General features: G+C 37.3%; 1 protein-coding gene across 1 annotated transcript in view; it reads left to right on the forward strand.

Moving 5' to 3' along the window:
* The window catches only part of LOC104396463 (G2/M phase-specific E3 ubiquitin-protein ligase-like), a 113,180-nt gene that overhangs the window by 2,742 nt on the left and 96,882 nt on the right, over window positions 1-13,556 (forward strand). Inside the window, exon 2 of the mRNA XM_010006306.1 lies at window positions 1,721-1,820. Within this exon, the coding sequence (XP_010004608.1) occupies window positions 1,721-1,820 (100 nt within the window). The remainder of the gene's footprint in view (window positions 1-1,720; window positions 1,821-13,556) is intronic.

The raw sequence follows: 13,556 nt of genomic DNA on the forward strand, positions 1-13,556 counted from the left end.
TGTGCTATTTCACAACATAAAGGTGCTTTTGACACTTGTTACATAATAAATTACAAGGGATATTGTTTTTTTAAAATCTAAATTGGATGGGAAGAATCGGTAATTAGTTTTCTTCTACCAGGTAGTGCTGATGTAAAAACAGTACCTATCCAAAGTCTCTGTTGATCATACATGGGCACAAGCTGTGTGAAGCTGACAGTACATTAATTAGGATGTGAAACCTTTCTCTTGCTAATCTTCTAAAATGTGAGGTTTCTGGCATCACCAGCAGAGATTTTTGTTGTAGAGAATTGCTGATAACTCCCTCCTTCTTCCAAAACCATCAAAATCCTTCCTGTGTTTCCCTGCTTCTGTACCAAACTATCTATTAGAGTGAAAGCTTTTCAGTTCTTGTTTACATGTCCTGTGCAGCACCAGACTGATGGGGCTTGACAAGGACTTTTAATAACAGTATTTCTCTTGTGCTCTTGAAAGCTACCACAAATACAGAAATGCCTCTAGTATCTTCAAAAAGAACTTTTTTTAAAGAAACAGCAGTTTTATTAACATTAAATCAATCATTAAAGTACTTAATTTTCAAAAGCAGGATCCATTTTCACCTTGGCTGAAGGGAGTTTACAGTCCCTTCATGAGCAAGCAAGGTGACTGTTGGGCTATGGCCTAATTAGGAGGGGGGTACTGAGAGAAAGAAGTATCCTCAACCTCCCCTCTTACACCATGCTTCTGGCAAGGACATGGATTTTCTGTTGTCATGCTCATGGGCGAAGCAGGATTTCCAGTCTCCAGTTTGAGATTTGGTTATATACATTATAGCCATTAGACAACACACAGTAAAAAGGGTTAGAGAGCCATTGTCCTTTCTGTGATTCCTCTGTCTTCACCCAGATTTTGTTCTCTGTCAGTTTAAGTCCAGTCTGGCAGTTAAGGTACTTCAGTGAGCTGAGAGATGTAGGCTGCAGTCCCAAGTGCACAAACTCTGACCCTCCAGAAGAAGGCAGAGAGGCAAGATGTGGACTTAAATATCAATCTGCAAGTACCTAGAGGGAGGAGTATCTCCTCTTCCCCTAGTCGTGTTATAGATGAAAGTGGTAGCTGACACTGTATTTTGAATAAAGTCTAAGCCAAACCACTTTGACAACATCTAGTGTACCAAGACCCTTAGGAGAACACTAGGCCCATGGATTGTGTCTGGGCTTTGGTGTGAAACATAGCACAGATGCCCTGTTCTGTCAAGGCTCTAATGCTATTGGCAGGCCCTGAAGCAGAACGTCACTGCTGTCCTGCCTGGGGAACTCCAGGATCAAATCCTGCAGTGTCTTGGGGGATGAAGAGAACCAAAGGTAGGTGTGACAGGGGTGTCAGTGGCAGGCTTTGCTTTTAAAGCTGTTGGTGTGTATCAGATAATGAGCAGAAATGTCACCTGAGAGTTGCAATCTGTTTTCAACTCTGTTTTCCAAGCAGTTTGAAGCTGAGCCCTAAGCTCAGCTCTTCTGTTCCACCAGGACACTGTTCACCAGGCTGCTCAGTCGCCACTATCTTAACCTTTTTTTTTGTTGTTCCCCTGCTGAATAGCTCCTTTCCTGCCACATGGGAATGGATACAGGCTTGTACTCACTCCCAACCTGGGCAAGCGGTTCCTCGTTTTCCAACCTTGGACATTCAGAACTGTGTTTTCTTCCTCTCTATCACTCAAATCTATTCTGTTGCTCCTTATTTTCAGTTTTATAGATATGGAGAGACAATGTTCAAAGAGCCTTAGAGTACCACCTGTCCACCAGTGCCATCTTTCCCCATTCTGTCCTCAGAATTGCCACCAGCTGGTAAGTACTATTGAACAAGGAGTCAGACTGACTATCGTTGAGGTTCTCGTTAGGGATGAGTAGCCTTCAGGATGAAAGCTTTTTACTACTTGTATTTATTCATTTAATCTCGACTTCTTGCCCTTTCTTAAATCAAATGCCTCTTTAATAACCAAAATGTGAGCCACCTCAGTTTGGTGAGTGTGAAACTGTCACTTACAGAGGGACTCAAATGTCTTTGCTGTCTCAAGGATTTCATAAGACTGAGGATGGGAAAAAGACCAGCAGATACAACTTAAATGTCTCTGTTAATTAAATTGATTTACCTTAAAGGTCTCCTTGCTGTGTGCTAGTGCCATTAGGTTTGTGTATAACTTACAGAACATGCAATTTATGTCCCGGATGATTTCTAAAACACTAAAAGAGCTTGAACCAAGGTATGAATGATCCACAGGGATGTTTCATATCTGTTATGAAAAATATATGAGCATTTCTGAAGCGTACTCTTATTTTCAGATGGATGGGCCATTGAAATCTAGAAATTTAGGGACATTGTTAAGCAGTCTTTGAGTCTTTGGAGTGCATTTACATGCAGGAAAGGCATTGGTAAACAGCAAAGGATAATTTATTTTCATTTTCTATTCCAAAGACAGCTCTTGAGAAAATTTAACAAATTAACAGAAAGCTATTGGTTCAGTGAATTTACCCTTAAATAGTAAGAACATTTGAAAAACTAATTTGTCCTGGCCTCAAGGAGTCTCTTTTAAAGTGGTATGATAGCTCTTCTATGATAGCAGGTAGGTAACCTAACCTTTAAAATGCAGTTCTTCATGCAAATAAACCTTGCTGATAGACTTTAAAAGGTGATTTTGAATGCAGTCAGGCATTACTTATTTCTTGAGGCACTGTATGTCTCTCATATAGCCAAAATAAAAGCAGGAAATCTCTTTAGAGCACCAGATTCATTTTGTGGGCTATAGTGAGTTCCTGCAGTAACTCTAAAATGGCATCTAAAGAGAGAACATGCAAGTGGATTTTTAATAAAACCTTGAATACTTCCCTGTGGCTATATATGAAGTATTTGTGAATCATCTCTAGATCTGCAATATCACGAATAAGGAAAAGGAAGATAGGCCATCTCATCTTCCTGGCTTTAATTGTTCACAAATTTGAAAATAGGCTTCTCTGCACTGAAGTGGCAAAACTTCTCAGGAGATACAGCACAAACTCATTTTGTGGATCTGCAGCACTGGCAGGAGATTGAGTAGGCTCTGTGAGGTGTCTCATATTGAGTGTGTGACTCATTTATTTGGCTCCTACCCCCCTCTCCCCCTCATACTTTTCATAGAGTTTCTGCATATTTTCTCTCTGAATCCAAGACCCCACATTCTGGAATGGTCATGAATGGTCCATCTCAGACATGATCTGTCAGGTACCTGTGCCAGACGCCTGGACTCATAGAGTGGCAGAGAGCACAGGAGACAGTGCCTTGCACTGAAAAAAGAAAAGGAAAGAAAAGGAAAGAAAAGGAAAGAAAAGAAGAAAAGAAAAAAGAAAAGAAAAAAAATTAAAATAAAATAAAAAAAATAAAATAAAATAAAAGAAAAGAAAAGGAAAGAAAAGGAAAGAAAAGGAAAGAAAGGGAAAGAAAAGAAAAGAAAAGGAAAGAAAAGGAAAGAAAAGGAAAGAAAAGGAAAGAAAGGAAAAGAAATTTTAAAAAGCCTGTATGAAAGATCAGTCCCCTTGTACAGCCTTCCTCTGCTTCTCTTTAGTTTCTTGTGACTCAAGGTACTAGATGTGGACCCTGATTCTCTCACCAGCCCATGGAGCCCCAGACATGGTGTCACAGAATCCTCCAGGCTGATATGGAGGCTCTAGGTCTGGTACAGGAGTGCTGTGAGTTTGCTTAGCGGGGATGTAGTTACACAGCTGCAAAGGACAGGCAATTTTCTGTACATAAATTCCTGCAAAAGGTGGTTACCTATCTATAACTCCTCATGTTAATGCATTATGGCTGCAAGGAATCAGAAACAGTCCTTGGGAGACCCAAACAAATGTTACATTTTACGTTTTATAAAACAACAAACTGAAGCTCCTAACACTTGGTGTTATGGTGCTTCCCTGCTCAGCCAGTGTCCTTTTTAAAGCAGACGTTTTACTACTAGCACTTAGCAAGCAGTTGCCAAGTAACATGGGAAAACTATGTAGGAAAGAAAAAAAATTGTATATTACTTCAGTGAACAACACTTATTTTGCAAAGGCTTTTTATGATCCATATTAATCTAGGCTGAAACTGCTCTGACTTTGCCTCAACTAATAACAGGGATGAGCACAACCATCCATTATTATTAGTCACTTTCAGGGGAACAAAAAAAAGAAAAAAAATAAATAAAAAAGAGATATAAGGAAAAACATCTGACTGGAACAGTCACTGTGATCCTGACCATAAATGAAGTTTCCCTGCTCATTTCTTTTGGCAATATATGAGCTGGAAATAAAAAGACACGTTGCCCATTATTTATAACTATACATCGTGAAATCAGCAAGGGTTACTGCAAGGGTAGAATTTAATTTACATGAAAAATTGTGGTGAGTGTGCTGCTTATACTTTCTGTTACAGCCAAAAACCAGCTTGGTCCAACACAGCACCGTGTCTCCATAATGGCCCCGTCTCACTTGCAGGGCCTGCAGGACTCCTGGGGTGGCCTCTCTAACTGACCATGCTTCTGACCCATTGCAGAGTTTGCAAGCAGCTGTTCTCTTTTTTCTTCCTGATCATTAGATTGCAGGACTGAAATGATTTCAGTGTTGTTCATCGTGGTTTGAGCTGAGGTTTATTAATGTTTGCTGAAACTGGAATTCCCTGTCCTGTTCTCTCTGTCTGGCTTGTGTCTTGTACTGAGGTAAAAGTCAGCATCAGATCTGTTCTGGGCTAAGTTTCATAATCGGAGGGAATACCTAAGTGTCCCCTTTAGCCCTTGTTATTGGTACAAAGTGCAAGACTAATTGCAAAAATTATTTTTATTTTTTTTTAATTTGACTATGTTTTGAGACATATGACCTGGAAGAGATACGACACCAAATCGTAGACGTGACAGTATCCCTGTTTCAATATAGTGCTATATGAATGAAAATATTTTTATTAAAAGTAAATTTAAATAATAGATTAGATATCCTATCAATGTACTCAGTTGAGGTCTCTGCTGATAAGGATTCCTTTCCAATACACCTGTGGTATCTGGATGGCTGATGGTTTCTGAGTGCTTGGGTTCTGAAAAGTGGAGAACTAAGAAAAAAATTAACATGCTCACAGTAATCTAAAAATATTTCAAAACATTTCAAAACAACTTGTCCTTCGAACTTCAAGTGTAGCTGGAAAAACCTTGACAAGTCTAGAACCTGAGACCAATTTTGAAGTGGAGGAAAAGAGTATTTTGAAAAATTGTTACCTCTCAAATAAAGTACAGAAGCAGATTTTGATCTAGTGCATAAAAGGATGCTGCAATTGGAAGCTTTCACAATCCATTGCTACAGCCACCACCTGCAATAACGTTAAGTAAGGAGAAATGTTTGGGAGCATGGAAGAGCATATGGTAGAGACTAACCCTCTCTGCTTCCTGGTTAATTTCTATTCTCATTTCAATGCCCTGAAAAAGTAATTAGTTCTTCTTAATTCTGTACCAGGAAAACTTTTTTATCTTTGTATTTTGTTCTTGATTACAAGGTCCAACTGAAGACTTTTCATTGGACCGAAGCATCTGCTAGGTGTCCTGTCCAGATGGGAGTCTCAAGTAAAGCTAAAAAGCTCACATTCACTTGCTTGGTTCTTCTTCCCACAGTCAGAGCATTTACTTGTTACTTCTCCTTCACCCAGACTATTTCTATGACACTTGTAGGTAAACCATTATATCTGAGACTTCCACTCCCCTGTAAATTTGGCTAAAACCTGTAGTCTCTGGGGAGACAGAGAGCTACGGAGGCAGCCAGCCTGTCTGCATAAGCCTCCTTTACTTGAAGCACCATCACCATAGCTGAGCACAGGATTACTTCAGCTCAGGCCTTGAAGCAGGAAAAGTGAGAGATCCTGTGCATTGTCTTTGCCATTTGTGCCTTTAAGTGTGAAGGACTGTGGTCAGCTGTGTTCATGGTTCTACACATTGCTATAATTTATTTCAGCAGGTACTTTCACTTAGGAGATAGTATAGCCTCATTTATGGCTGATCTAATTGATAAGAGGCTAAACAGAGTTACATTGGCAGGTGTTACTAAAGTTAAAAAGGTATTGGATAATTTTGGTAAATGACATTTTAAACACCTCTGACCTGATTGATTAAAAAAGCTTTAAAATTGCAGGGCAGAATGGATGTCCCTCCTTCCATTATTCATTCACAGAAAATCATCCCACCATTATCACTATACCCTGAACTGATCTTATTTTTTCCTTTCTTGGACTATAGTTTTGACTATACTGCAAATTTGAAATGTACAATCTGAGGCTACCTGAGGTGGTGATGATGTCTAAGTTACCTTTTTTTTTTCTTTTTTTTTTTTTTTCTTTTTCTCCAGGACACAAACCTTTCTGTCATTCTGTAAGTGACCAGAGGAAAGAGATCTATAAAGCATTAAATTTTGATATCAGAAGAATGTCAGATCTGCCTTCAGCTGACTTTTTGCAAGTTAATTACTGCATGAAGTACTGTATTAAAGGCAAAATTAAAACAGTCAGTGCAATGTTTTATTTCTATTATTAAGCAAAATGCTTTAAATAGGAAGCCCATGTTCCAAGTAATGGAAAAAAAAATATGCCAAATTAACCTGTGAAAGGAGTATTGCTTTTTATTGCTCCTAGAAATAGATCAGTTTTTTATGAGACAAAGCCTTTATTATTTGATCAACTCCCTGTGCCCTCACAGATGACCGTGTTTTTCCAGCAGACATCTGACTGCTAGAAACAACACATGGTGAGGTAAAATCACTGCTGTGCTTTAACCAGGCAAGTTGGTTTCTCTTTTGCTGTAAGCTCCTGTTCTTTTGGCTACATAGAGCATCTGCATTTAATGAACACAAATAAGCCAATAAAATTAATAATCAGTGTTATTACAAGGTTTTCTTCTCTCATTACAGAAATATGACTAGTATTTTGAACCCCAGATACCTTATTTGGGGTTTAATTTTTTTTTTTTTTTTTCTTTTTCTGGAATTGCAAGGAGATGACAATTAGAGCATCTTTTCTAGTTATTCGTCAATTGATTAGTACTTCTTTCTCTGGGTTTGCTAGTGCTGATTTCTGCATTTAGGTTTGTATTCAGTAGGATGTCACAAAGACTGGTGTGAGTGGATGTCTATTCAGCTCTGATGGAGATTTTTCAGTGATCATCTACTTCTCTCACATTCTTCTGGACCTTGTCATAACTGGAGTAGTAGGTCAGTTGGTTTTGAAGGAAATACAGCTCGGTAAGTTAGACAAAAATATGTATAGTATGTTTGGCAAAGCTCCTCTAACATTACCTGAGCTGGGCCAGTGCTTGTGAGATGTATATTTTTATGCAGAGGTTTTATTTAGATGGAGAAGTATCAAAATTTTATTTTAGCCAGGCTTGATTTTCAGTTTGGTTTGGCTGGACAGTACATGGGTGGTAGGTACTTGATGTTAGAGAGCAAGTATGTTCTCAAGTAAACTTTTGCTCCAGACTGTTATTTTGTCATCTCATTTTTTAGTGAATGATCAAGGGATTAATTTTGGAAGGGCTGGTATTACCATATGTTGTTGAGGTCACCGGGTACTTCCCATTATAAGCCCCTGGTTTTGATTGCTTATAACCTTTTGAAAATTTCACAGTTGGAGAAAAAATATCCCACACTGTCTATCTGCCTCAGTTGATGTTTGTTTAGGAAGTGTCAGACACTTCTGAAGTGTTCTGAAGTATGTCTAGAAAAAAAGGAGAAGTGAAAAAACAGTATTGCCTGTGTTAACATTTCTGATGAGTTTTTATTGGAAATGCTCTAACGCCTCCTTGTTTTGAAGGAATCTGTGAGGAAGTGGCCAATTTAGAAACCTTTGAATAATTACAGTTTGCACAATGATAAACAGACCACTTGCTTTTTACCAACCAAAAGCTCTAAAGATTCTGCCTGCACTGGGAATGCTCCAATGGGAATGCAAGAGATAAAAACTGCTGCTGGAGGTTGTGCTCAGTCTTGATCCTGACATCTGAACTGGGAGTCCATCTCTTCTGTTCATATAGTGACCAATCCTGGGCCCCAAACAACTGGCAGAAGAAAATCCATCTGTGATGGCTTAGAGGTAGGTGTGTGAGGAAAATGATAGTGGAAAAAAAACAGTAGGCAATAGTGTATCTGATAACTTGTAACTAAGCAGAGAGAAAGGTTATGTACTGAGGCAAACCTAGGTGAACTTATTTCTAGCTCACATGATGTCTCAACTAGAGTTAATCAGAAACTGCTGAAATATATTTGTCAAAAGAGTCAGAGAGGCATGGAATACTTAAGATAGAGATAGGAAGAAACTGCTCAAGGTCATCTGGTCCAAAGTCCCTACTGAAAGCAGAGGCAACTGTGAAATCAGATTTCATTTCTGTCCTTTTTTTGGTCTTGCCTAGTTACGACCTTTTGGAACAACTAGTTCCCATGTCCCACTTCAGCTTGCCCAAGTTGTGAAAACCCAGATCCCCATTCTTGGGCAGATATGACTGTAAAATTTTCTCCTGAGCAGGAAACCTCTGAATCACTCGATGCTGCTTAGTAACATTGCTTAAAATTGTTATTTTCAGTGTTTATATTGACAGTGGATGGCAGATTTTTATGTGCTTTCTGACAGCAATTTTTGTGAGACAGTCACTTGTATAAAATTAAGTGTACAGGTAGCCTATAGCACCTGTCTGGAGTTAGTGAGTTCTTTTCTGTGGTCTCCTCATTTTTGCTGCAGCCAAAAACATTCTTCTGTGTTCTCTTCCTTCCCCCAGTTTTCATGTTTCTAATCTAATGGGAAGAATATACTGGAAACTATGCTTTTGTTCAGCTAAGCCTGCCTCTGCATGCCACCACTGGGTGAAAGAGTCACCTCCTGCTCCTAACAACTTCCTCACTCAGCCTGAGGATTTCATTTGGTGGAACACAAGGTTTTCAGGGAAATCAGCTTAACAATTTGTCCTCACAGCAATCCGAGCATAGCACAGAACTCAAAAAGTTATCAAAGTTTTTATAAAAGAAAAATCATGCCACATTTGGGGAAAAAAATAAAGAAAACAAAAAAAAAAAAAAGAAGCAAAAGCTAGTTTTGCCGTAAGCCAATTATACAAACTAATTAGGAATATTTGAAAATCTAGAGCAATATTTTGATTAACAGTAATTGCTTGTTTCAAAGTTGGATGAGAAAACCTCCTTGATAAAAAAGAATGTGTATGTATCTTGCTTAAAAAATGATTAAAATTAACAAGTATGGACAATATTTATGTCAGGCCCAGTTTTAGTTATGGCAGTAATACCATCTGGTGTGTGGCATAGGCAGCACGAAGTCATTTGTCAGATATTGTACAAAACAAAAGCCTTCTTTTGTATTTGTGATTTTTACCTATTTTCCTATGCATCTATGTAAGAGCCTATTTGGACAAAAACAAATTTCAAAAAAACCAAAACATTGCTAAGCATTTATTGAAAATGTAAGGTGATGAATACAGATTTCCTTGTATGGGTTTTGTTTTGTTAACACAGAATCTTCAAGCAGCCTTTCTAAGGCACTAAGGGCTATGCAATCACTTTGTCTGTGTGTCTGTGTATCTCCATTCCATGACAACAAAGTATTACTCTGCTGTCCCGTCTTAATCACATTTCTCAGATGAACAGACCTTTTGTTATTAAGTTACTAAAATTTATTGTGCATTGGAGCTGGGTAAGGGCAACCCTACCCAGGAGAAAACCCCTCATACTTTGTAACTTAAAAGTGATATATCAAATTTAAGCCATGGAAATGTTTTATAGTAAGTTACCTACTATGGTTAAATACAATTCTAGCAGCCTACTTGCAGTTCTGAACTCTGATACGAAGCTCTACTGGACTTTGCGTGGACACAGAGTTCCCTGTTTGGCCTGGGATCAGTAATGTCATTCCAAACTGCTTAGTACTCTATGTGGTAGGAAATTGCTACTCTGAAACACTTAATTCACAATGACATTTATATGCATTTATACTTTTAACCTGAAAAAGCCTTTTTCTCTATGGTCACAAAAAATTGCAGACATGACTGATGGATCATATCTAGTAATGAAGCGATTGTTGTAGCATTACCCTGTCCTGTTTCATCTTTAAAGTCTTCTTCTAGCTTTGAGAGTTTTCCAATGAAGAGAGGAAAGTTTCTTTGGAGTCCTGCAAGGTTCAAGTCAGGCAGGAGGATCTACCTTCCCCTTGGTCAAAAGTTCTACTTTCATGTAATGACACTTGGAGTTCCAACTACCCCTGGGAGGGGAAAACAACATGGAGAAAGCTGAAGTCAGCAAACTTGAAAACCTTTGACTGAGGAAATGCCCTCAACTCCTCATAGTCAAGTCATAAAGGAAGTGATACAGAGGAATCACTTTTGTGACAAACTTTGTTTATTTTCTTGTGAGCAGTCCCAGGGGCCAAAGTGCTTTGCAAGTCCTGTGTTTTGTGCCAGACACCTTGGGACCATTCAGTGACTCTTTGAAACCCTTCAACATTTTGGGATGAAAGGATGAGAAAAAGAATTGATTGTGTAATTTTTCTTAGATGCTGTTTGATTTGCACAGTTGATTACTTGTTCCTTTCAGAAGTTAGTTGAAGAAGGGTGTAATAGTGACAGCACTTAGCTCTTATATATCAATATTTAGGCATGGATTTGCAAGAACTTATGAAAATGAGTCCTATGATTATTGTCATTTCATTGATGAAAAATATGATAAACAGAGACAGATAATGGCAGACTACCAAAATGATCTCAGGTAAAAGGGAAAACCAGAAGTATACACATTTATTGCCTTTTTCTTCACCATCCCCACCCCTGTTACTCTTACCCACCCTGGTTTATGTAATAATGACTCCTCCTTTGAGTAATGCAACTTCTAAAGGGATTTTATGAACCATGTGGGCTGTTACAATGCCAATTATTTCCTTGAAGGTTAATAAAAGAATCTAATTCATTTTATATGTATTAAAAGGTCAAGATACCAGAAAATGAAGTCTGAATGCAGAACAAAAACTAGTACTGTCTCTGTCCTGAGTAGGTTTTACTTTGGTGTTTCACTTCTGGAGAGAGAGTATTTAACTAAATGTCTTAAACAAGCTTGGCACAGAAATGAAAACATCAAGTCTCCTCTTTTATGCAAGACAAACATATTTTTTAGAAAGACTTGATTTCCTTGTAAATGTCTACTGATTGAGTGCTAATTTCCCAAATGTAAACCTAATATTTACCACCATCAAAATTACCATTAATCAGTACTAAATATCCAAGAACAGGTATATGTACATAGCACCCGATCAAATACAGTGACGTAAAAGAAAACCTTTTGATTCAAAAGAACCAGTGGCAGGATAATTTCTGTGACACTCAACTATTTCTTTACTCCATACACTCCAAGGAAAGAAGGGACTGTGGTGCCTTCTTCTACTCTCAAGAGTAAACAGGCAGAGAGAGTCACAAGGGTACCCCTCCAATAGCAATTACTCATAAGATGTTTTCAGTAATGTATTCAGGCACAGTTTTTCATTTTTAAGAAATGGGCTGTCCACCACTTCCCATGATAGTTTGTTTCAATACATACTTATCCTACCCATAGCAACAGCTGGGTTTTTCCATCTTGATTTGGTATGTTTTGGTTTTGAATCATTTGCTCTGGTTATGTCTTTGACATATGCACTTTACAGATGGGAGGGAGGATGAAGCCTATTCAAGATGCTAATAAATCAGCATGATCATGATGAAAATGCATGTCAAAACCCATTACTATGCTTTTCTGCTGCATCATGCCAACACATGACTTAGTAAACCATCTCTGATTTGGAATTTAGCTTCAAGGTTGAGTTTGTTTGATTAAGAACAAAAATCCCTTCTGCAATTAGTGGAAAAAAAATATTCTTTTTTATAATTAATTAAAAATTGATCTAATTTTGCTTAGGAATAATAAACATTCCTGAGATAGACTCTTTCTGAAAAAGAGTGGAACATGCTATTGCAATAAGTTATTTTGATTTCAAAATTGTGTGTTTATCCTGGATATGTCTAACATGCATATAATTTGATTCAAGCTTAGTGCAAGCCAGAAATAGAACAGCAGATTGCTTACTTCTAGTAAGAAGCGTAATCCAGGGCTTTACTTCTTACATTATTTGTGCAATTAGAAAAAGGCTATGGTTGATGTCACTGGTTTAATCTCCAACAAACTGGAGCATTTGATAACCTACTGATGTTGAAGTCCAGAAGCTTGTAGGGAACATTGTAACTAATCCACTACCAAAAGAATAATTAATTAGTCTTTTTACAGTGTTATCATAACATTGCAACTGAAAATGAAAACACAGTTTCTTGATTATTTAATCTATTTTGTTACTTTTTTGGAAAGTCAGTATTCTTATTCAAAGGTCAAGAAAAGGATCTTTTTATTCAATATGAAGATTGTGGTTAATATTTACACAACAGCAGTTCAATATTTGGATTCTCAGAGAAAAGTCTGTGTCTTTCAGATCTGGTCTAGTGATAAGTTCTCAGTTCCCACAATGTACCCTTCAGTCTTTGCCCTATGCCTGTTAATTAGATTTTATTTAAAGAGTTTAATTCACTGATCATAAATCACAATTTGAATCAGTGATCAGGAAAACTTCAATTCAGTATTTTTTTAAACCTTTTTTGCATATTTACATTTTGGTTAAGCTTCTGTATCATAGTATTCCCAATATAATCCAATTGAATCCTGACTTTCAGTTAAATTTAACCTTTAGACTTGAAGATTCACCTTGACATACAAAAGAGAAAACCTCTTTAAGCTGAACAACTTTTACAGAGTTACAGGAATTTATAAATGCTTTCTAAGTATTTTCAACATAGAAAAATGTAATTAATATATTTATTGATTATTAATAACTATTCTGTATCTTTGAAGTTGTTGCAAACTGCATCTGATTGAAAATAAGGATCCACTTGCACGCAAACCAGGTTTCCTCTATATTGAATTAGAAACCCTTCTTCACTTCTTTAATAAAAGCAATAAAAATACCAGGTGCTTAAATTTCTCTGTCATATGGAAGAAATACGAGCTGTACTTAATAGTTTAACTGAATCAGGAGATGACCAGGTCTTTTAAAGACTTAGAATTAATAGATCCTCTCCATTTCATTTTTATTTCTAAACTGGAATAAGAATACAAGATTCATCATTTTCGTGACTTTTCATTTTTCAACCAAATAATCTGATTCAAGAGCAAAAAGACAATGTCCTATAAAAGTGATTTAATGTTTTAATCACTTCCTGTTCTAGACAGCTAGCCAATGTATTCTATAATTTTCAACTTTCTGTACAATTTCCACAAACTTGTACCATTTCAATGACTAAAATTTGTTATGGTTGGATAGCAACTAGGGGCATAGCAGTGTTTCCATCTTCTTTTAAAAGGCATTTAATTTAGTAACATCTGGAATAGTGGCAGGCACTTTTTTGATCTACCTCTTTGCAAACTGCTGTATAACTTCAAACTTTGCAGTTCTTTCTGTGCAATGTTGTTGGAGTA

Source organism: Chaetura pelagica, unplaced genomic scaffold, assembly GCF_000747805.2.
Source record: "Chaetura pelagica isolate M959 unplaced genomic scaffold, ChaPel_1.0 scaffold108, whole genome shotgun sequence".
Classification (NCBI taxonomy): domain Eukaryota; kingdom Metazoa; phylum Chordata; class Aves; order Apodiformes; family Apodidae; genus Chaetura; species Chaetura pelagica.